Source organism: Rhinopithecus roxellana, chromosome 17 (genome assembly GCF_007565055.1).
Source record: "Rhinopithecus roxellana isolate Shanxi Qingling chromosome 17, ASM756505v1, whole genome shotgun sequence".
Lineage (NCBI taxonomy): Eukaryota > Metazoa > Chordata > Mammalia > Primates > Cercopithecidae > Rhinopithecus > Rhinopithecus roxellana.
The window spans coordinates 89,503,297-89,527,115 of record NC_044565.1 but is presented as its reverse complement, the minus strand read 5'-3'; the positions used below and the strand labels follow the sequence as shown (position 1 = coordinate 89,527,115).

General features: G+C 42.6%; 1 protein-coding gene across 8 annotated transcripts; it reads left to right on the top strand.

Annotated features, from left to right (window-relative positions):
- The first annotated feature begins 274 nt into the window (after positions 1-274).
- E2F6 (E2F transcription factor 6) lies at positions 275-22,280 on the top strand. 8 transcript variants are annotated; one of them, XM_010379659.2, is made up of 8 exons: positions 283-677; positions 9,024-9,078; positions 10,739-10,871; positions 12,427-12,643; positions 14,416-14,571; positions 16,381-16,495; positions 18,812-18,959; positions 20,124-22,280. In XM_010379659.2, the coding sequence occupies exons 4-8, from the start codon at positions 12,489-12,491 to the stop codon at positions 20,168-20,170; spliced, it is 621 nt and encodes a 206-aa protein (XP_010377961.1). In that variant the 5' UTR covers positions 283-677; positions 9,024-9,078; positions 10,739-10,871; positions 12,427-12,488; the 3' UTR covers positions 20,171-22,280. The 8 variants fall into 8 exon arrangements, 6 of the variants coding, with proteins under 6 accessions (XP_030777318.1, XP_010377959.1, XP_010377957.1 ...); XR_004054412.1 differs by lacking the exon at positions 10,739-10,871 and having other exon boundaries at positions 275-677; positions 16,381-16,499; positions 19,211-22,280; XM_030921458.1 differs by lacking the exon at positions 10,739-10,871 and having other exon boundaries at positions 276-677; positions 12,430-12,643; positions 19,211-22,280.
- The last annotated feature ends 1,539 nt before the right edge of the window (positions 22,281-23,819 follow it).

Below are 23,819 nucleotides of genomic sequence, written 5' to 3'. Positions count from 1 at the left end.
CAACAACAACAAAAAAATTAAAATTAAAAAAAGGAATAAATGAACATCTCTGAGGCTGAGAGCTTTCAGTTATCACCGTCGAGAATTCCAGGCGAGCGCTGCGTTTTCCCAGCTGCCTCTTTTCTCTCACCCCCGTTCCCTTCCTCTGGAATCCGGCTCCACCTCTTCCTTTTCCTTTGCCATCCTCTCCGTGGATTCCGCGGTCCGGGTTTCCCGGGCGCCAGCCGCCGGGAGAGGATCGGTGCGTGGGAGCGCTCCGGCCGCGGCGGGCATGCGCAGAGGGGGGCGGTGCACTGCGCATGCGGGAAGATGGCGGGTCGGGGTACTTGAGAGTCGTTGGTCTACCTCCTGCTTTCCCGTCTTCGTCGGGAGCTCCCGGGCACGTGAGGCAGTGCTGCGTTTGCTGGCGGGTGGGACGGCCTAGCCGGGCGGCGCCTCGGAGGACGCCGCGGACCCGTTAGTTTCTGGGCCCTTGGAAATCGGCGCGTGGGGGACGGTGATCGAGCTGGGCGCGAGAGGGCGGGAGAGCTCGCAGGGTGCGAGGGGAGCTGGACGCCCGGCCGGGCAGCATGAGTCAGCAGCGGCCGGCGAGGAAGTTGCCCAGTCTCCTCCTGGACCCCGCGGAGGAGACGGTTCGCCGTCGGTGCCGAGACCCCATCAACGTGGAGGGCCTGCTGGTAAGCTCCGGGACAGGACGGGACGGGGACGGGCGGGGGTCTCCCAAACCCGGCCCCCTCCTCTCCGCGCCGCGGCCAACCCCGCTGGCCGTCGTCTCAGTCGTCTGCTCACCCTGGGCCAGGCGCTGCCCATCACGTGCTGCGAACTGCGTACTCCCGCCTTCTGCTTTCAGCATCTGCTCACAGACGTGGTGTCAGTCTTCTGGGCTTTTACATCGGAACTTCAGGGCACTGTTGGAGAAAATTGCTCAACTTTGCATTGGAAAGGCCATGTTTTTCTCCTTCAGTGGACTCTAGCTGTATCTCTGCAACCTATCATTTGTTCTGCCTTCTCTCTCTTCTGCTCTACTGCAGCCGTTTAAAACCTTGTCCACGTTTTATATTTCCCACGCCACAGCTCCCATTCATAAAATTATCTCCCCACCTGTTTGACAGAGAAAATGGTTAGGAGATTTGGCTCCCTTTCCTGCAAAGACTGAATTCTTCTACTCTTGTTCTGGACCAGATACTGTATTCCCCGCGGTTCTCAGGGTCCTCAACAAATGCGTCCCTTTCCATTCCTCCCGTATTTTCTTTTTCTTTTTTATTTTTCCTTTTTTTTTTTTTTTTTGAAACGGAGTTTTTACTCTTGTTCCCCAGGCTGGAGTGCAATGGCACGATCTCAGCTCACTGCAACCGCCGCCTCCCAGGTTCAAGCGATTCTTCTGCTTCAGCCTCCCTTGTAGCTGGGATCACAGGCATGCGCCACCACACCCAGCTAATTTTGTTTTTATAGTAGAGACGGGATTTCACCATGTTGGCCAAGCTGGTCTCGAACTCCTGACGACCTCAGGTGATCCACCCGCCTCGGGCTCCCAAAGTGATGGGATTACAAGGCGTGAGGCACCGAGCCGGGCCTCTCCCCATATTTTCCATTTCTCTGCTGCTTTCTTCCTGTAACTAGTAGTAATTAAACATTTTCCCAAGTCATTATGCCTGGTCCCCATACCAAATAGTTTGTGATTATTGTCTCATTTAATTTCTCACAGCAGTGTTTTGTAATAGTAAAAGACTATTATTCTTGTTTTACGGTTGCCAAAACAGACTTGCATGTAACGCCGGCTTGCCTGTGGCTAGATAGTAAGTGGAGAAACTTGGGTTGAACCTCCAAATGTCTAACTCCAGATGATAAATTCTTGACTACTAAAACCGCATTCTCAATCCATCCCCGTCTTAAAAGATCCCTCCCTTAATTCCATATCCCTTGCCATCTACTGTCTGTCTTCCCCTTCACAGCTAAACTTCTTGAAAAGTTATTTACACTCACAGTTTCCTCTTGATCGTCTCATTATCAGCCAACCCACTGCTGGGGACCCCTATCCTAAGCACACTTGTAAGACCATTCTAACCAGGGTCACCAACAATCTACTGTTGTAGTTTTGACACAAAACTACTTGTGTTGGAAACTCTCCCTTGAGTTTCCTTGACATTGATGTTCCATCTGCTTCTCTGGTCTCTCCTTGTCCTAATCCTCTTCCCAGTCCTTCATTTTTTTCCCCCCGAGACAGGATCTCACTCTGTCACCTGGCTGGAGTGCAGTGGCACATCCTGGCTCACTGCAGCCTTGACCTCCCAGGCTCAAGTGATCCTTCTGCCTCCACCTCCCTAGTAGCTGGGACCACAGGCGCATGCCACAACGCCTGGCTAATTTTTTTATTTTTATTTTTAGATATGGAAGTCTTCCTGCGGGGCCCAGGCTGGTCTTGAACTCCTGGGCTCAAGCTGTCCTCTCACCTCAGTTTCCCAAAGTGCTGGGATTACAGGTGTGAGCCACTGCGGCTGGCCACATGTTGATGATATTCAGGGTTCTCTTCTGCCGTCTCTACACATTCTTCTTAGGGGAGTTCATTCTCTTCTCCCATGAGTTGTGTTACCATCTACATTTGATCCTTGAACGACTCAGGGATTGGGGCACCAAATCCCATGAAATTCAAAATCTGAATATAACTTTGATTCCCCCAAAACTTTACTGTTTCCTGGAAGCCTTACTGATACTGTAAACAGTTGATTAACACATATTTTGTATTTACATGTATTAGTTACTGTATTCTTATAATAAAGTAGCTAAAGAAAAGAAAACGTTATTAAGAAAATCATAAATAAGAGAAAGTCCTACTCATTCAGGGGAATTAGATGATTGTAAAGGTCTTCATCCTTGTCTTCACACTGAGTAGGCTGATGAAGAGGAGTAAGAGGAGGAGTTGGTTTTGCTCTCTAAGGGGTGGCAGGGGGTAAAGAAAATTGGCATCTAAGTGGACCCACACAGTTCAAACCTGTGTTGTTTGAGGATCAGCTGTATATTGGTACCATCTGTATTGGTGGTCTTAATATTTGAGAATTTGATAAAAACTCTAAGTTCACTGTGGAAAAACCACTTAGTTTGCATGCAATATCAGCAGATACATTGCTTGAAATCTTAGACATACACTTCTGGTATTTTCAGTTACCATATTGTAATTCCCGAATCTATAAATCTCCCTCAGGATCTTCCAGCTGTCTACTAGACCTTCCTGCTTAGGTTTCCAACTCCTATTAGTCCCCCCTCATCTGAGGTTTCACTTTTCTTGATTTCGTTTAACCTGTGGTCCCCCAAACTATTAAAATGAAAATTCCAGAAGTAATTCATTAGTTTTAAAATGCTTGCCATTCTCAGTAGTGTGATGAAATCTCGAGCTGTCAGGTACCACCCAGCACCTGAATCTTCCTTTGTCCAGAGTTCCCATGCTGTCATTGCACCCTGCCCTTAGTTGATCAGTAGCTGATTCTTGATTATCAGACCAACTGTCACGGTGCTTGTGTTAAATAGCCCTTATTTTACTCAGTAATGGCCCCGAAGCACAGGAGTAGTGATGCTGGCAGTTCCAGTATGCTGAAGAGAATTGATGAAGTGCTTCACGTGAAAAGATCTAAGTTATTGACTTAGTAAGGAAAGAAAAAAATCTTATTCTGAGGTTGCTAAGATCTACAGTATATTTTGAGAGACCACCTTCACGTAACTTTCATTGTAGTATATTGCTATAATTGTTATATTTTATTATTAGCTGTTAATATCTTACTATGCCCGATTTATAAATTAAATGTTACCATGAGTATGTATGTATACGAAAAAAAATTGTGTATATAGGGGTTGGTACTGTTTGCGGTTTTAGGCATCCACTGGGGGTCTTGGAATGTAGCTCCCAAGGATAAGGGTGGACTACTGTATATTCAGAATTGAATTTATTACTCTTGGTCAGAGTTCTGCAGAGAGACAGACCAATACTAATACAGATTTTGGTACCAGGAAAGGGGAACAGAATTTTAAAGATGAGTTTCCTTAATTGGGGTTTTTGGAATTGGTTCTTTAATCTGATTAGAACCTAAAAATGCTAAGAGCTCTACTTCTAGTAGTAGAGAGAGCACTGGAAGCCCATGACACAAACTGTTTATAGATATGCAAAATAAATGCCTTTGACATTGTAATTCACCACTTATAAGAGGCAAAGAATTTGGTGGCGCTGTATGTGATATTTTCAAACATTTTTGGAAAAACAAGGATTGTAATGACATTGGTTGGTTGCTCCTAGTGTCTTTGGACAAAGTGATGAAAGAAAAGGATGAGCTCAGGGATTCAATTTCATGGCTGGAGTTCCACGTAATGACTTAAAAGTTTCTAAGTTTCTAAGTGTGCCCTCGGTTAGAATTTTCTATCCTGTAGCCATAGGGCTGAAATTGCTGAAAATCAAACACAAGCCTTCATCATGCAACTGCCAAATTACAATGAAAGTTGAACTCTTGGCCTGGCATGGTGTTTCATGCCTGTGATCCCAGCACTTTGGGAGGCCGAGGCAGGTGGATCACCTGAGGTCAGGAGTTTGAGACCAGCTTGGCTAATGTGATGAAACCCCGTTTCTACTAAAAATACAAAAAATTAGCAGGGCTTGGTGGCACGCACCTGTAATCCCAGCTACTCGGGAGGCTGAGGCAGAAGAATCACTTGAACCCCGGAGGTGGAGGTTGCAGTGAACCGAGATTGCACCATTGCACTCCAGCTTGGGCAACAAGAGCGAAACTCCATCACAAAAATAAATAAATAAATAAATAAAATAGAAAGTTGAACTCTCTTAGCTTCACAGAGCATCTACTGTTGAAGTGAGGGTATTGGTTGGGAAAGAGTGGGGTTTGGATGGGATCATGTGGGAAGATGAGGCTGGACACATTGAGCCCCTAAATTCTGATGAGTTTTGTTTGCCAGAGGGGCAGTAGCAGTTCCACCTACAGTGGTGTCATCCTTTCCACCCCGTCTAAGGAGATTAATTCTGCATTGCCTGTGGAGATAGTAGTAGCCTCCTCTGAAACAGCTCCCGGGCAGGACAATGCTGATTCTCATCAGGACCCACCCCACCACCCCTCTTTGCTTCTAGACCTATTACTAGACCCAAGTCCCAGCAGGCCCCTAAAGGTGAGGTGCAAAGTATGACTGACTCCACTTCTGGTACCAAATCTGTATTAGGTTTCTCTGGAGAGACAGAATCAATAGGATATATATACAGTCATGTGCTGTATAATGATTGCGTCAGTGGTGGATCACATATACGGAGGTGGTCCTGTGAGATTATAATGGGGCTGAAAAATTTCTATCACCTAGTGACATTGTAGCCATCATAATGGTCATAGCACCAAACGTTACCTTTTCTCTGTTTAGATGCACAAATACCATTGTGTTAGTTACCGTTGTCTACAGTATTCAGTCAGTCACTTGCTCTACAGGTTTGTGGCTTAGCAGCAATAGGCCCTACCATATAGCCTAGGTATGTAGTGGGCTATACCATCTAGGTTTGTTTAAACACTATGATGTTCACGCAACAGAATCGCCTAATGACGATTCTGAGAAGATACATGATTGCGTGTAGATAGATATATGAGAGGGGATTTATTAGGGAAAATGGCTTATGATTTTGGAGGCTGAGAAGCCCCACAATAGGCTGGCTGCAAGCTGGAGACCCTGGGATTCTGGTAGCATGGCTCAGTGCAAGTCCATAACATGAGAGCCTGGGAGGCTGCTAGTGTAACTCTTAGAGTTCAAAGGCCAGGGAATCTGAAGTTGCTGTCCAAGGACAGATGGGAAAGAGGGTCCCAGAGGATCTGGACTTTTGAGAAGGGAGAAAATAGCATTGGTTGGAGGTAGAACTTGGTCTGCGTATTGAAAAATAAGGAAAATTGGAATGGGTGGGAATGCAGTAACCTTGAGAAAGGTGTTTCCAAAGACCTCTTGAAGGAATATTGCTCCCCAAAACAGAATTGGTATAGAGAAACATCTGTATAGAGAAAGGTTTAACCATCTTGGAGGCAATGCTTAGCATTTTAGTCCCTAAAATTCATCTTTTATTTTTTTCTTCCACCTTTGAAGAAGCTCTTCAAAGCTACACATAAAAGTAGAGGTCTTTAAATAGGGGACTTGGAGCAGTGGTGAAATTGCTTGGAACGTGAAAAAATGTGCTGACCTTCCCCGGAAGACGCTGGTTCCTAGAGTGCTGTATACTCTGTCAGGGCACAAGATCAGCCTGAGTGATTTTCATTTTGTAAGCCTCTGACTTCTCCATTCATTTTGCAGCTAACATGCAAACAATCTACCTATTTATCATCTTTTTTTTTTTTTTTTTTTTTTTGAGACAGAATCTCGCACCGTCACCTGGGCTAGAGTGCAATGGCACGATCTCAGCTCCCTGCAACCCCTGCCTCCCGGGTTCAAGTGATTCTCCTGCCTCAGCTTCCCAAGTAGCTTGGATTACAGGCGCCCACCACCACTCCCAGCTAAGTTTTTGTATTTTTAGTAGAGACGGGGGTTTCACTATGTTGGCCAGACTGGTCTCGAACTCCTGACCTCATGTTCTGCGCCCCCCACCCCCACCCCCCACTTCCCAAAGTCCTAGGATTACAAGCATGAGCCACCGCGCCCGGCCTTACCATCTATCTATATGTCTGTAGATGATGTCTGCCCCTGAGGAGCAATAGTACTGTTGTGATTCCTCCAAGATAAAGAGATAGTGTTTTTATATTTGAAGAGAAAAAAAACAAATGAATGCTGTTGGAGACGGTTTTCCCGTGTACATCAATATCGCCAATATGTAATGGAACTGCATTAATAGCAAAGAGTAGGGAAAACAAAGCCATCTTTTTTCATGTTATGCCTAATTGAGGTGTTACTTCTGTACCAACCTGTGATCCACTGTCTAGATGAGATGGATAGGGAGATGTGGAGCAGAGAAGACGTCCTAGAATGCATAGCTAGTGAGGCAGCCTCTTTGGGAGCCAGTAAGTACAGTATATAAGTCATGGCCCTGCTGCTCTGAATTAAGAACGGGAACCTCTGCAGCACGGCCCCTCTGAGCATATATATTGTGATTTAGGATATTTGTGTATGTGTGCTTCAAATCAATGTAATACGGATGGATTTTTTTTTTTCATTCAAGAGTCTTGCTACAATAGCTGGCCCCTGTCTCATACTATTAGCAGAGGGGTTAAATGTAAAAATAACAATGGCAGTTAGTCGCACTTGTCTAATGTCTGACTTTGGTAGGACTGCTTCAGAGTTTCACTGTTGGATACCATGTTTGCAAGTCACCATCATCAGCACTGTTTGAGAGAGCTGGCCAGACCTAGTCCAGCTCCAGTGTTACATGCCCTAGCAGGTCTACATGTTCAATTCTAACAACTAAGTTATTTACAGTGGGATTCTATCTCGATGGGAGTATTCCATATCGGGTTAATTTGTTAACAGATGCTATCATCTTGTCATGGATGATAAGAAAATCATTGTGCCAAGGATATTGTTAATACCAGTATAAACAAAGAGCCTCTTAACTGCTCACCGTGCCTTCAGGCTTCCTCATTTCCTGGTCCATTTGCCATGTTGCTGCCATACTTATATTTCTAAACCATTTACTTAATTATATCCTAGTCTGGTTCAGAAACCTTTGATCATTCTCTACTGGTTATGACATGAAGTCCAAACTCTTTAGCATTAGTTTTATGTGGTGCCATCATGACCTCGCAGCTTCAAAGTCAAGTCACTTTCACACTGGCCACTTTGGTGGGTTCCCAGAAACATGCCGTGCCATATACATCTTCACACCTTTGTTCGTTTCCAGTACCACAATCCTGTCTTTTTTCTTCTCTCCCCACACTTGTTTATTCAGGCAAATCTGACTTGCTGGGCAAGGCTCACCTGAGGGCTGCCTTCACCATGTATCCTTCTGTGATTTCCCTGTCTGGGTGCATCCCTAGTACTACTATTCTTTTCTTAGAGTACCCATGAATTCACTTGCCCCAGTTTTGCTTTATGGCCAGTTTTTTCTTAGATGAGAGCTAAACCTGATGACAGCCTGTCTGGAGGCACATTAACATTGATGTTACTAGGAGTTTCTGTTCATAGGCTTTCGTTTTAAGGTTTGGTTTCATTTTATTTATTTTTTTACAAAAAAAACAGTTTCTAAATGTTACTACCCGTTTTATGCAAACTTTCAGAGCCTCTAAATAGCCGGTAAAATGGTGAGCATTGATAATGGAGCTTCTGCTAATTTCCTGGTTGTTTCAGGAAATTAAAAGAAGAAACTTTTTATCTAATGCAAAAGTTTCTAATTATCCACAGCGTGCATGGTTTTCTATTGTTAGAAATGCTGCTGTTTTACATTAATTATAGTGGAAACGCATAGCTGCCTATGAAAGCTTGTGAGCAAATTTTGGGGAACCGCATATACTTAATAATAGCAAGGAGTGAGCGTGTGTTGGTTGAGATAGATCTTCTATCTCTACTAAGCTTTACCAAGTCAGGGACAGTGTCGTAGTGCTCTTCATGTTCCTTTTATCCTCAGTACCTGATGTATTTGGTAATTACCATATTTTGTGTGTGTGTGTGAATGTTTTTTTTTTTTTTTTTTTTGAGACAAAGTCTTGCTTTGTTACCCAGGCTGGAGTGCAGTGGCGTGATCTTGGCTCACTGCAACCTCCTAGATTCAAGCGATTCTCTTGCCACAGCCTCCCAAGTACCTGGGATTATAGGTGCCCACCACCACGCCTGGCTAATTTTTGTATTTTTAGTAGGGATGGAGTTTCACCATGTTGGCCAGGCTGGTCTCGAGCTCCTGACCTCAGGTGATGCACCTGCCTCGGCTTCCCAACGTGCTGGGATTACAGGCGTGAGCCACCGTGCCTGGCCAGTAATTATCACATTCATATTCCCAGACCTTTATACTATTGAGTAAAATGCTATTTGTTTGCATTGTTGTTTTAAAATCACTAAGTTAAATTTTTTATCTTTTTTTTCAGCCATCAAAAATAAGGATTAATTTAGAAGATAATGTACAATATGTGTCCATGAGAAGTAAGTTGATTCCTGAATAGGTTTTAGGTTTTGTTAGTTTGAACTTCATATGATTAAAATGATTTGTGTAAGTGTATGAGTTGATGAGAAACTGAAATAAAATGTGTTATTTGTACACTGAAATGTAAAGTTTCAACTTTTAGTAACAACTCCTGAGGTTATGGGTTGAATAATGTGCGCAAATGCCAGTTTGTTCTCCATAGAACAGTATATTTAAGGCTGTTTTCTCAGAATTCCTCCTGGGAGAGAAATGTACTCTTTCCTTCTTGTCCCTTATCTTAGGTTAATGTTTAGGGTGTCTGTTAGAGGAGATAGGATGTAAATGGCTCTAGTTCCCTCTTCTGGAAGTTTTCATGATAGACTGCCCCACCTCAGCCTCCTAATCTCAGTGGATAGATAGTGCATCATAAGTCAGGGTGAATCTTAGAAATGCTAACCCTTAGTTTTTCCTCATTGCCTGCCACAGTCTCACCCATAGTTGGTCACTGAGTTTGGTCAGCTTCACCTTTGATGTGTTTCTTGCATCTGTCCCATACCACTAATTTATAATAATATCTAACATTTATTGAGCTCATACAGTGCCTGGCACTTCAAAATACAGGTGTGGATTAGAATTCTTACTTTATAAAGGCCCAGAGAGGCTGAGTGACTTGCTCAGAGTCAGGGTTGAATCTTGCCTCTCTGATGCAAGAGCCCAGAGTCTTTACCACAACATTGAATTGCTTCTCCTCATTCAGAGTCTGACTTCCTCTGTAGCTGAAGTTGCTGGGTGTCCTTCTGAGAAGGCAGTCAGTGTCCAGGCTCTCCAGCCTGGGTGCTAGAAAAATCCAGGGGGATTTGTCTAATACAGAAATGGGGTTATGATATCATCCAACCTAAGTTCTTCAGTGACACTCTTTTACGTGTAGAGAAAACCCTGATTCCTCATATATTTGATTTTAAATGTTTGTATTACATTCATAAGCCACTTCATATTAAAAGAAACTAGGCAGTAGAGAATGGGTAGACGGAGCAGACCAGGCCGTTGTAGCTGTTTCTTGCTTAACGCCGCAGCCTCTTCCAGCATGCTGCTGCCCTCCTCCACAGCTCAAGCTACACCACCTGTGGTCCCCAAAGCACCCCAGGTTCTCTAAGGCTGCTTTGTCTTCTGAGGTGTGGTTTCATCTCCCTCACTTCAGCCCGTCACCCTCTGTCAGAGTGGGCAGACACCGCCCATTTGCCTTCCTGTTCCCTGTGCCCAGTGTACTCCCATCAAAAGGCCTTCCCAGTTTCCCCCTGCAGTGAAGGTTTGATTTCGTGCTATCGGGTGACTTTGAATACCTCTCTTAGCACTTACCTCAGGACATATAATAGAGTTCCTTATTAGACTACGGAGCTGCTTTGGTGTGAAGACCTCTGTAACCCTGTCCATATCCCTTCAGCAACTGTCACGTTTTTGGTGTTTCGTTATATGTGTTCTTTATAAAATAACATCATAGAAATATACTTATCCTGAGCATATAAGACCATGCCTTGTTAATAATTACTATAATTAAATATATGCTTTTTAAAGTTAGAATTTCTCATTTGTAATCTTCTTGAGTTTGTTGTAGAATTGTGACCTTCTACTTCCAATTAAAAATCCTTTTAAATTCCTAATTTACCCCTATTTAATCTTAAGTGTAGGAATGGGCTCCAGAGAGAAGACATTTATATTATGAAATATGTACCTTTGTTCCTGAAGTAACCGCCAGTGGTCTTTAAACTAAATGTGACATTGTGGAGGTTCTGAGTAAGGACATTTCTGGCTGAAGGTAGGATGGACATTTCTTTGAGGCATACTGACTGTGGTGTGCTGTGGAAGTAGAGGAAAAGAAAGTCACATATTCCACACCAGAGTGACAAAGTTATATCAGAAATTATTTTTTCTGCAAACCAAGCCATAAGAACTTTTTCTTAGTATCAAATTGGAAAAGATGACAAGATACTTAGTTCTGGCAAGTGCATGAGATGAGGCCCGTGTCTGCCACATGGAATGGACAGAACCCACAACCTGCCGAGCTGTTTAGCAGTACCTATCACAGTTCCTTAAAAATGTCCAGTTAAGGGGACATACAATAATTTCGCAACAAAAAGATTCGTTCAAATATTAAGCAAAATTGTAAAGTTGGAGATAGTCTGAATTTCTAATATTGGGATAAATAGCAAATACTGCATACAGTTAAGCATACAGCCATTAAGAATAATGTTGAAATACATTTGTTGACATGTCAGTATGTTCACAATATTGTGTTAAAAGAACGTTGCAAAATTGCATGGTCTTGTTTTTGTTTTTAAAAACTATATATATGATTGACACACAAGTGTGGGTGTGTTAGGGGGGTGTGTGTGTATGAAAACCCGAGCCATAGTAGGTGAGTGAGGGAATTAAAGGGATTTTTTTTTTCATTTGTCTATCTGTTACATTAATACAGAGTAGTGAATATTTTTAAAAATAGAGGTAGTGGGCCGGGCACGGTGGCTCAAACACCTGTAATCCCAGTACTTTGGGAGGCTGAGGCGGGTGGATCACAAGGTCAGGAGTTCAAGGCCAACCTGGCCAATATGGTGAAACCCTGTCTCTACTAAAAATGCAAAACAATTAGCCGGGCGTGGTGGTGCACGCCTGTAATCCCAGCTACTCCGGAGCCTGAGGCAGGAGAATTACTTGAACCCAGGAGGCGGAGGCTGCAGTGAGCCAGGATCGTGCCACTGTACTCCAGCTCCAGCCTGGGCAACAGAACGAGACTCTATCTCAAAAGAAAAAGAAAAGAAAAATAATAGAGATACCACTGTTGGCCGAGTTATGTCGTGATTGTCTTAGTAGAAGACTAGTTTGAGCTCTTTCAAAAAATTCGTCAGACAACTTACACTATGACATGGATAGAGTCATTAAAAGGGGGAAAAAAGCCAGGTCTCTGCCTTTGCTTTGTAAAGAATTCCTTAACCTGAAGACCAAATGAGAAATTTAATTTTAAAAATCATGTGTAATTCTATTCCTGAGAGTGGTATGGATGCAAATGTAATCTTACTGCTTTGTCTGAGAAGATGCAGTAGACTTGTAGAAGTCCACATGCTCAGTGGACACTGGTTATGTATTTCAAATACTCCTTTATTTAAATTTAAAGCCTTTGTTTAGAGCCAGGATAGGCCAGTGAATTTTTTCTCCAATTTAAGAGATTTATTTCATAGAAACCAGCTTTGATTTGATCAATGTGTAGGGATTTCTGTAGATGTCTGCTCTCTGATCAAGAGGAAACAGATGATTTTTTAAAATGAGTTAAGAAATGTTATTTAAAATTGTACAAATATGTTTATTTTGTTTCCCAGAAGCTCTAAAAGTGAAGAGACCTCGTTTTGATGTATCACTGGTTTATTTAACTCGAAAATTTATGGATCTTGTCAGATCTGCTCCTGGGGGTATTCTTGACTTAAACAAGGTTGCAACGAAACTGGGAGTCCGAAAGCGAAGAGTGTATGACATCACCAATGTCTTAGATGGAATCGACCTCGTTGAAAAGAAATCCAAGAACCATATTCGATGGATGTGAGTTGCTTTCAAACTTTTCATGGCTTTTTTTCCTTCTCATCAAGTGACAATTCCGTGCTTAAAACTAGATAGTAGCAGTGTTTTGACAATAGAAAACAAAGGTACGACTTCTTGTTAGAAGAGAATTGTATAAAATTTTCTCGCATCATCCTGGAGAGTACATACATTTTTTAAAAAGTATTTCCTCAGTTCCAATTCATTATTGATACTGGGAAAATCTGTTAAGGTTGTAAAACAGTGGTTTTCACACGGAAGTATGGTAAACACCTAGAGGTTTACTGCCTCTGGAGTTGTAATTTGGTAGGTCTGAGGGAAAGCAGGAAAGTACATTCTCAACAGGTAGCTCAGGAGATTATGATGTAGTGAGGCGTTTGAAACACTGCCCTGAATATTAAAAAAAAAAAAAAAAATCAGACAGTATCTAAAAGGCCATTGCTAAAGACTTGACATGATGAGGAGGAATCGAGTGGAAAGGGAAGCTGAAGACTGGCATAGATAAAGGTATCTGTGCATGCACACATAAGAAGAAAGCTGTTAGAATAGGCAAGTATTTTGGGACAGGGAGAAATAGTTGCAGCAAATAAGTACATAGTGACCTCTCAGGCAAATGCAAACCTACCAAGAAAGACTGTAAAATGATCCTAAATAATGAACTTAGTTATTAGAGGAAAGGGATTCATAAAGGAGGTCATTTTTTCAATAGTAGGGAAGTACAGGTTGAATTCTAATTTGAGCATGTTTACTAAATAATACTAAAAAACACTTGAGGAGTTTATATCGGCATGCCTTGTGAATCACTAATTAGAATCAGATTTGAAAACTGCCAGGTGAAAGATAGAGGCAAGAACCTTTCCCTATTTATTTTCCATTAAGATTGAAAGGAAAAAATGAAAATCAGTTGTTGCCTGGTCATCATATTGGAGTAGGCACTAATTACTAAGGAAAATATGTATATCTTTTTTTTTTTCTTTTGAGAGGGAGTCTTGCTCTGTCACCCAGGCTTGAGTGCAGTGGCATAATCTCAGCTCCACTGCAACCTCCACCTCCTGGGTTCAAGCGATTCTCCCACCTCAGCCTCCCCAGTAGCTGGGATTACAGGCACACACCACCACCCCTGGCTAATTTTTGTATTTTTAGTAGAGACGGGGTTTCACCATGTTGGCCAGGCTGGTCTCGAACTCCTGACCTCAGGTGATCCACCTGCCTCAGCCTTCCAAAGTGCTGGCATTACAGGCATGAGCCCCATGCCTGGCCTGAAAATAATGTCTTTTTTAAAATGATGAATATAATCATTATATCCAGATAGAATGTGTACACTGGGGAAAAATACAGACTCATCACATTTTAGCAGAGGAACTGTCATTTAGCCAACACTTTGTTTTCATATGTAGGAACTCAAGTACTGTAAGATTATAGCTTATCAGAAGCTGTGTTGTAAGGACTAGGACTGAGGCTGAAGCTAGGTGTTATTGACTCTTAGTTCAGTGCCCTTTTGCTTTCTTAGGCTGTCTCTGCTGTTATTAATTTCTGTTAGGTTGTAATGTATTTTTTTTTGAAAAAGACTGTATAAGATGAAGAACTATAAATAATTTATGTACAGAAGGAATAATGGCTGTCTAGAACGAAGCCGCCAGAAGTTAAAAGTCCCTGGTTTCTATTGTTGTGGAAAACACATATGGTAATCATTTGGAGAAGTTCCAGTAACCTAACTTGAAATTCCTTTGTTATCTCCTAGATGGTATTGATAGTGATTTGTTTTTCTTTTAAAGAGGATCTGATCTTAGCAATTTTGGAGCAGTTCCCCAACAAAAGAAGCTGCAAGAGGAACTTTCTGACTTATCAGCAATGGAAGATGCTTTGGATGAGTTAATTAAGGATTGTGCTCAGCAGCTGTTTGAGTTAACAGATGACAAAGAAAATGAAAGATATCCTTTAAGTCTATACCTTTCTAAAATTTCTGCTTCCAAAACAGATTACTTAAGTAGTAGAGTCAGCTTGGGGACTTAATTTATATATTTAAGATATAAAATTAGACCATTAAAAGTTAAAGTAATACAAAATTAGCCAGGCGTCGTGGCAGGCGCCTATAATCCCAGCTCCTTGGGAGGCTAAGGCAGGAGAATCACTTGAACCTGGGAAGCAGAGGTTACCGTGAGCTGAGATGGCGCCATTGCACTCCAGCCTGGGCAACAAGAGCGAAGCTCCATCTCAAAAAAAAAAAAAAAATTAAGTAAAAGTTGGTAGTAGTATAGCCTCAAACGTACACAAATGGTAGGCTTTTTAACTTCTTTGTGGCATTTCTTAGATTAAATTCTGGATGATTATCTCAGGGGTACAGTACCAAACCAAGGTTGATGGTACCACTTAAAATAGGGGAGTATTCATTTTTTTTTTTTTTTTGAGACGGAGTCTTGCTCTGTCGCCCAGGCTGGAGTGCAGTGGCCGATCTCAGCTCACTGCAAGCTCCGCCTCCCGGGTTCACGCCATTCTCCTGCCTCAGGCTCCCGAGTAGCCGGGACTACAGGCGCTCGCCACCTCGCCCGGCTAGTTTTTTTGTATTTTTTAGTAGAGACGGGGTTTCACCGTGTTAGCCAGGATGGTCTCTATCTCCTGACCTCAGTGATCCGCCTGCCTTGGCCTCTCAAAGTGCTGGGATTACAGGCTTGAGCCACCACGCCCGGCTGGGGAGTATTCATTTTTATAGTCTGAATACTGTAAGGATAATAAAATATTTGTTGGCTTTTGTGAAGTTCATGTTTTTCCTAGAAATGTGTGAACAGAAGTTGGTTTCCAAAACAGTGAATTGCCATTGAAGAGGTGCTTAAACTCCCGTTTGTGTCCACAGAAGCATGTTGTTGCTTAATAGCAGTGTTGCCTTGAAACTCAATGTCTCAGGGGCCTGGGGGAGCCTTGTCTTTGGTACTGACCTCCTGGGTGTCTTAGACCTGTATGCTGTGCTGTGCTATTCCCTGTGGCACCCTTTGTGAGGGGCTTACTGATTCTGAGCTATCCCATACCCCAGATTTACTTAAAACTCTCTACAGTAGTCAAAAACCTCTATTCCTACAGTACAGTTACTGGAAGGAAAAGAAAAAGTAAGCGCCAACATTACTGCAGCCAATCAGACAAAAAAAAAATGTTAGAGAAACCCAGTAAATCACTTAATTGGTAAAATTTGAGGCAGCACAGTGAAACGACGAAAAAGATTCAGGTAGTGAGATGGAAAATAATTTTAGATAAAGTGATATTGAGAAACTTAATCTCCAAGCCGTTTATGCCTTTTTATAGATTTTTTTCCATCTTTCATTTTAGGGGATTCTTGTCAAAGCCCTGAATGTTTTTTCTCAAAGTTGTAGTAAGATCTAGCTTACTGTAACTGAAAAGGGAGTAGGATGAAAATTTGAATTTCTTCATGTGGTATATTTGTGTTAGGAACTCAGACTTTATTAATATTTTTCTCCAGAAATTGCCATCATAATCATAATAGTACAGCTTAAAGAAATCCTTTAGGTTGAGTTGTAAATATTGTAAAACGCTTTATTAAAAGCTTAATTTTATATGAATAATAAAGATTGTCAATGAAATAATTTTTTTACTGCTTTCCTTAATGCTGAGCTTGTATCTCATAAAAACTAAAGACATTCTAACATTACCCTTGCGTTACTGAATTACTGGAGATAAATTACCTCCCCAGTAAACAGCATTCTGTGTAGAGATCCTTGACTGGGTTTTACACTAGCATACGTGACCTGTCAAGACATTCATAGCATTCAGGCCTTCCATGAACAGATCGTCATTGCTGTTAAAGCTCCAGCAGAAACCAGATTGGATGTTCCAGCTCCCAGAGAAGTAGGTAACCCTGCATTTTTAAAAGGATTTAAAGAGGGATGAGGGCCGACTGCTTAGGCTGTGATTTATTGCAGTCATACTGAAGAGCCGTTGTGTACACGTGCACTCTACATCCGCTACTGCCTGGCATTTCACACATTTTAACTTGCTTCAACTAACACAACAAGTCAGGTAGTCATTATTATCTTGAAGACGAGGAACCGAGAGCTCACAAAGGTGAGTTGACTTTTTCAGGATCACCAGAATTCAAACCCAGTTAGTGTGGCTTCATAGTTTGTTTTTCACTATTGTACTGCAGTGCTTCTTAGAAGAATCACCAAGAATTGGCCCATCTTAAAGTTCCAAAAGTAAGGTCTGCTCTCAGGGAAGGCACTGGGGAATTAACAAACTCGTGAAAGACTGATGAATAAACCAGAACACTAGGTTCTGAATTTAAAATGGAAAAGTAGGATTTCTGTGTAAATGAACATATTTTTGTCAGCTGCCAGCTGTGCGGTGCATTTTTTCCCTCGCAGGAAAGTTTGCATTGAAAGATAATTGCAGCAGAAGGCTGCTTGATGAGGACGGAATCAAAACCAAGGAATGTGGCCATTCTTGGGACACATCCTCAAGACTGACAGCCTTGATAGACCCATCAGTGCTCATAGTACGGTCCTCTGCATTGCCCTGGGGGTTTGCCTCCTGCCTAGCGAGGAATGTTTTCTTGACCCGTTTTTCCTTTTGTCCCCAGCAGACCACTGTTCAAGTGAGCCCTGTATTACTCGACAGTGTATGGGTTAAGGGCAGGCTTTCATTTAACTCAGTCACACTCAAATTATGATTTCTTGCTGATGTTTCCTAGTTGTTTTATTTTTAAGAAAGAAACCGCTAATCAACACATCTTTACTTTGGGGCATAATAATTCATTCTGCAGAGACTAATGGATTTTTGGCTTTTTCCCTATACAATGAGCTGCTGCAGACTGTAACTGCTAAATCTGGCTGAACCTTTGATCATACCTGAGGCTTCTTTTAGAGTCCCATTTAAAGTCTCTGCACATGGGCCCTCTTGGCCAGAGCCTGACCATGAAGATCTGGGGAGCTAGTGTGGTGGCTGGCAAACTGGCCTTAAGGTCAGATCCGGCCTGCTCCTTGTTCTTAGAAATAATTTTATTAGGACACAGCCACATGCACATTTGTTTACATATTGTCTCTGGCTGCTTTCATACTATAGTGGCAGAGTTAAGAGGTTGTGACAGGGATAGTGTGACTCGCAAAGCCAAAAATATTTACCATCTCATCCTTTACGGGAAGTTTGACAACACCTAATTTAGTGGAATGCGAAGTCCTCAGCTGCCTTCCAGTTGAGAGAGACATTGGTTCCTTTTATTGTTTAGAAATATCTATTAAATTGTACAGGATTTATCATTCAAACCAGATGTGACCTGGCACTCTAGAAGCTGAGCACATATGTTCTCTAGCCCACTTGTCGGGTACCAGGAAGTCATAGCAAAGACGACAAGTGAGGCTCTGAGACATCTGAGAAGCTGCATCTCCCCAGACTCACCCTGGTGTAACATCGCAGTGAGGTGTGGAGTGGGAGGGAGCAGTGGTGTCTGTGAGTCTAGCCCAGGCCTAACTGCATTAAAGGGGAGAAAACAGACTTTGTTACAGTTGAAGCAGCTCCCAGTTAAAGCGATCATTTATAACTGGAGCTGTTCCTTAAGAATTTAGCATAATTCCCAGTAGAAGCATTCAAGTTGCCTGATATCTTATGGAAAAAGTATTTTGATTAATCCAGAGGAAATCTGAAATCAAAGGATGTAAAAATCATGGTAAGTTAATAATAGTCCTTTATAAATAATCTTTACAATTTTTTTGATGTTTTACTTGAGGTATATTTTGATCTTTTCCTGTGCTTTCAACAGGACAAAAGAATGGCCCTTCCATTATCTCAGGACCTGTTCATTGGTCTGGAAATCCAAGCACATATTTATCCTGTGAGACTGGGGTATTCTAGAGTTCTTTGTCATCAAAACACTGATTTTTGACTCGAGTACGGCCTCCTTGAAGGGTCAGCTCCTGAGTAGAAAAAGACAGGCTCTTGAGTACTGAGGTTTTCCCATGATAGTTCTTGAGGTTTTCCCATGATAGCTCTGAAGCCATTACTGTAGGATCAAGCATAACTGTCTTCAGCGTGTGAGTTGGCTAGTGCTTTAATGTGACTACAGCTATGGTGATTTTTTCAAATGTCTGTTGAAATTCTTGCAGTTCTAGTGAGTGAAAAAATATGATTTATTATTTCATTCATCTTGACGATTCCTGTGTCCTTTGCTAGGACTCTATCACAGTGCACATAAGGAGCACCAACGGACCTATCGATGTCTATTTGTGTGAAGTGGAGCAGGGTCAGACTGGTAGCAAAAGGTCTGAAGGAGTCAGGACCTCTTCATCTGAGAGCACTCATGCAGAAGGCCCTGAGGAAGGTAAATATACCAGTGATTCTGGCAGTATTTTAAATAAGCATATATAATGTTATTAATGTGTATTATGGCCTTAAGATATTTTTACTCTTCCTATCCACAAAAACATGTGAAAAATTACAACATAATTCTTACTGTAGTTGAGAATATTTCTGTGAGCATTACAGTTAAATTTCTGTAGTTTTGATAGCAGTGAAGACTTAGAATTCTGTTTGGTCCCATGTTGATACCAACTTGCTATGGTCTCTGAATAGGGCAGGCTTTCAGTCAAACAGCAGCTCCACTCAGCCAAAGAGCCTGCCCATGACCCGGCCGGGAGAGTTCCCCTTCTGCACATCTTGGACAAGGGAAAGGGCTAGACCTGCTTGACCCAGGCAGTCACATACCCACTCAACTCAGCGAACAGCCCACTCCACAAGAGTCAGTCCTCAGTTACACATTTCTAAGGACGTTGCCTCTGGACCCACCCGGCCAGAGCAGTGACTCCATCTCACCTCGGAGCCCAGCTTGCAGCTCTGCCCAACAGCAGATCACAAATAGTGGAACTGCCTGAGCAGGGGGCCAGCATCCTGTGACCGGCCTGGGCAGAAGCCATCACAGTACCCAGCCAGCAGGTCCACCGACATCCGAACAAAGACCCAGCCAACTGGAAAACCGGCCTGGGCAGAAGCCATCACAGTGCCCAGCCAGCAGGTCCACCGACATCCGAACAAAGACACAGCCAACTGGAGAACTCAACAAGCACTGCGGGCCAGGGTGGTCTTCAGCTGGCCCTTGCAGAGCCACAGGCTGGACCAATAGGAAGCTTTCACTGACAGAGGATACCTGTAATGACCAGAAGAGGGGGCTGTTGCCCGCACGCAGACAACAGCACAAAGACACAAGGATTACAAAGACGGGGAATCATGAGGGCTCCGAAAGAAACTAGTAAAGCCTTAGTAAGGGAAGGCTTCCTCCCTTCACGGACGGGTGCTTTCAGGTACAAGTTTGAGTTCCGGTTTATTCGTGAGAGACTGAAAAAATTAGCCTTATGCCATTAACCTGAGAATACGTGTTCTTGACCAGGCATCTTCAGGGTTTTCTGAAGTAGTCGGATTGTGTATTCTTTTACATATTTGCCTATCAAACCTTCACTTAGGTGAATTTCTCTCTCGTGTTCTTTTTCAGAAGAAAATCCTCAGCGAAGTGAAGAATTGCTTGAAGTAAGCAACTGATGGCATTTGAGAATTTATATATTACTGAGTTTTTTGGGAACATCTTTGTGGAGAATTATGCGTCAAATTTGATTCTCAGAGCAATAAATTATCCATGAAGTGCTCTCGTTCTCAGTAGTGGCAGCCTGGCCAGTAGTGTCTTTGAGGAGTTCGCCACTTAGATTACTGAGTAATTGTGGTTTCCACGTTTGAAAACAACTCCTTTTATAATTATTCACTGCTTTTTGTCAGTGAAGTAGACAGCTTGCCTCCTGAAGTAGTTTCATCACAGAGTGTCATGAAAACAGACAGTTGGGCTGAAATGGACAGTTCTTTGTGGACTCTACCCTTCCCTTCAAGGAGTATGTCATATATCACAAAAGAAATTGCCTTACACTGGTTCATGTTTGCAGTTACTGTTGTACATTGGCTAGATGTACACACGAATTTAAATGTGATGTCTTTGTATATATCTGTATAATGTTTCGATTACTTACGAAATATGTCTGAGTGACACTTTTCACCCTTGTACAGCCAAAATAATGTATATATGGAAAGTGACAGACAAATTCTCTAATTTCTTTGGTATCTATAACTTATTAGAATCCTCTGGATGAGGGTTAGAAGAGAGTTTTTCCAAACTTCTACATGTAGAAGTATCATAAATGTGCTACACATTTATGTTTGTGGATTTCATTAAAGTATTTTAATATGGTTTTCAATGCTGAAATTGGAGTCAGATACTTCTTGGTTTTAAGCTGTCTACCTACTTGCTGTCTCCCAGCAGCCTGGTGGCATGCCCAGTGTTTTTGGGGGCAGGGATAGAAATGCCATCAGGAAATAGCTGAATTCATTGTGAAATATGAATTCAGTCATGGTGATCATTGGAAACTCTTTTAAGGTTTTTGCAAGTAGATTTTGTAATGTTTGTGTATGCAGCCTTGCTGTTCAGTCAGTCAAAGGGGTTTTACTCACGACAAGTTGTACCTTGCCCTCTCTCCAGCTCTACTCCCACATTTTCACGTACCTAGCTATTTCTACCTCATTGGGTAAGTCATTTACCACTCTGTGCCTCAGTTTACTCTGTAGTTTACCATTAGACTGTGAGCTCCTTGAGGGACTTTGTCATAATCACTGTTATATCCCAGTGCCTCACACCATGCCTGACCCTTAAGAAGTGCTCAATAAATGTTTGAACAAATAAGTGAGTGGAGTGAGTAAATTGTAAAATCAGACTAATAATATTTGGTTTGTCTGTCATACAAGATTCCTGTATCGTTTGAATTCAGATTGTGAACTTTGTTTTTAAAGAAATGAAGCAACTTCAAATTCAGACTGTTTAAAAAGGTTTAAAATCGGAATCCAAAATCAAAGTATTAAAAAATAATGCTGAGTGTTTAGGATTCACATACCCCTGAGCTCCAGTGGCATTTGCCAGTCCTGTCCCTCTGCTGAGCACCAGCCCCTTCCTGCAGCGGTCCTGCCGGCGTGTTTCTGTGCACCTGGGGATGGAGTATGCTCTTCCCTGAGTGGTTAGCCCCCGTGCTTTTCCTCCCTGTTTTATTGTTTGAAATTAGCCAAAGAAAAGCTGCAAGGGGCGCTGCTGATCATCATCGGACCGGTTGGTCATACTGTCTGACAGAATTGGAAATACAGGAGGAAGAGCAAGCCTAGGGTAAAAAATATGCTTGGGACATGCTTGATGAAAGCAAGAGTTTCGGCAGGTCGCCGTGTGTATGTAGGTGAGGTGCTCAGTGGAAAAGTCTGAGCTGTGTAGTAGGTTGGACAGATGTCAGTTTAGATGTGACAGTTTAAACCGCTGGAGTAGGAGAGGTCATCTGAAGAGTACAGCAGGCCCAAGGGTATCTATATTTAAGAGAAATACATGAGAAAAAGTCTCCTGAGAAGGAGTAATAGGGTGGGTCGGGAGGAGAAGGCAGTGTCCCCAAAACCAACCAAGGTTTGACCAAAGGTGATACCATCACTTCTGAGCAGCAGTTCCCTACTTGTGAAATGTGACAGATGTTCTCCTTTACAAATTGTTCTGAAGGTAAAATGAGATCATGTAAACGAAAATCCTTTGTAAATTACAGATGTGTGTTATAAATGAAGTATCTCTTGAGTCACTCCATCTTCTGGCGTTTGGTCTCTGATTTTTAAAACGGATAAAATAAGCATCCCATGAACTCATTTCTGGGCCCTTCCTCCTCACTAACGCTAACCTTTCCAACCTCACTGAGCCATCTCTGAGTGCACCGCTTCTTCCTTCAGAAACCTTGAGTGATCCATGTTTCCTTCAGGCTGAAGTGCAGACTCTGGATATAGAAGAGCCCCAGCCTCGCTTTCCAATCTTGCCTTGGTACCTGCCTCGCAGACCTTCACCTCAATAAATCGGTCTCATCACTACCTGAAGCACACAGTGAACTTTCCCGTCTCCCTGCCTTTGCTCTTATCCTATTCTCTTCCTGTTCTCTGTGTCTCAAAATCACATCCTATCCTGGACCTGGCGTCACCCGTGCCTCCCCTTTTTACTCCTACCCTGCATGCAGTTTATACACAGCACGCAGGTGGCCATCTTCCTTCCTCGTAAGTTGCTGTGGCTAAGTTCCCAGCTGCCATTCCATGTTGTCAGAGTATAAGGTCATGTCTTAATACGTATTTATCGTATTAATATAGTGTTCAAGTATGATAGGGTTTGACTGTGTCCCCACCCAATCTCATTTTGAATTGTAGTTCCCATAATCCCCATGTGTCATGCATGGGAGGGACCAGGTGGAGATAATTGAATCATGGGAGTGGTTTCCCTGCATCCTGTTCTCGTAAGTTCTCACGAGATCTAATGGTTTAATAGGGGCTTTTCCCTTCGTTTGGCTCTTATTCTCCCTCCTGCCACCATATGAAGAAAGACATATTTGCTTCCTCATCCACCATGATTGTAAGTTTCCTGAGCCAGCTGTGCTGAACTGTGAGTCAATTAAATCTGTTTCCTTTATAAAGTACCCAGTCCTGGGTACGTCTTTATTAGTATTGTGAAAATGGACTAATACAGTAAATTGGTACCACAGAGAGTGGTGCGCTGCTGTAAAGATACCCGCAAATGTGGAAGCAACTTTGGAACTGAGTAACAGGCAGAGGTTGGAACAGTTTGGAGGGTTCAGAAGAAGACAGGAAAATGTGGGAAACATTTAGAACCTCCTAGAGACTTGTTGAATAGCTTTGACAAATTGCTGATAGTGATAAAGACAGGGAAGTTCAGGCTGAGGTGGTCAAGATGGAGGTGAAGAACCTATTGGAAACTGGAGTAAAGGTCACTCTTGCTATGCAAAGAGACTGGTAGCATTTTGCCCCTGCCCTAGAGATCCATGGAACTTTGAGAGAGATGATTTTTAGGGTATCTGGCAGAAGAAATTTCTCAGCAGCGAAGTGTTTGAGAGGAAGCAGGGCATAAATGGTTGGCAATTTTTGCAGCCTGATGATGGGATAGAAAAGAAAACTCCATTATCTGGGGAGAAATTTAAGTTGGCTGCAGAAATTGCATAAGTAATGAGTCAAATGTTAATCACCAAGAGAATGGGCAAGAAGTCTCCAGGGCATGTCAGAGACCTTCCAGCAGCCTCTCCTATCAAAACCTGGGAGCCTACGAGGGGCCCCCCTGCTCTATGCTGCACTG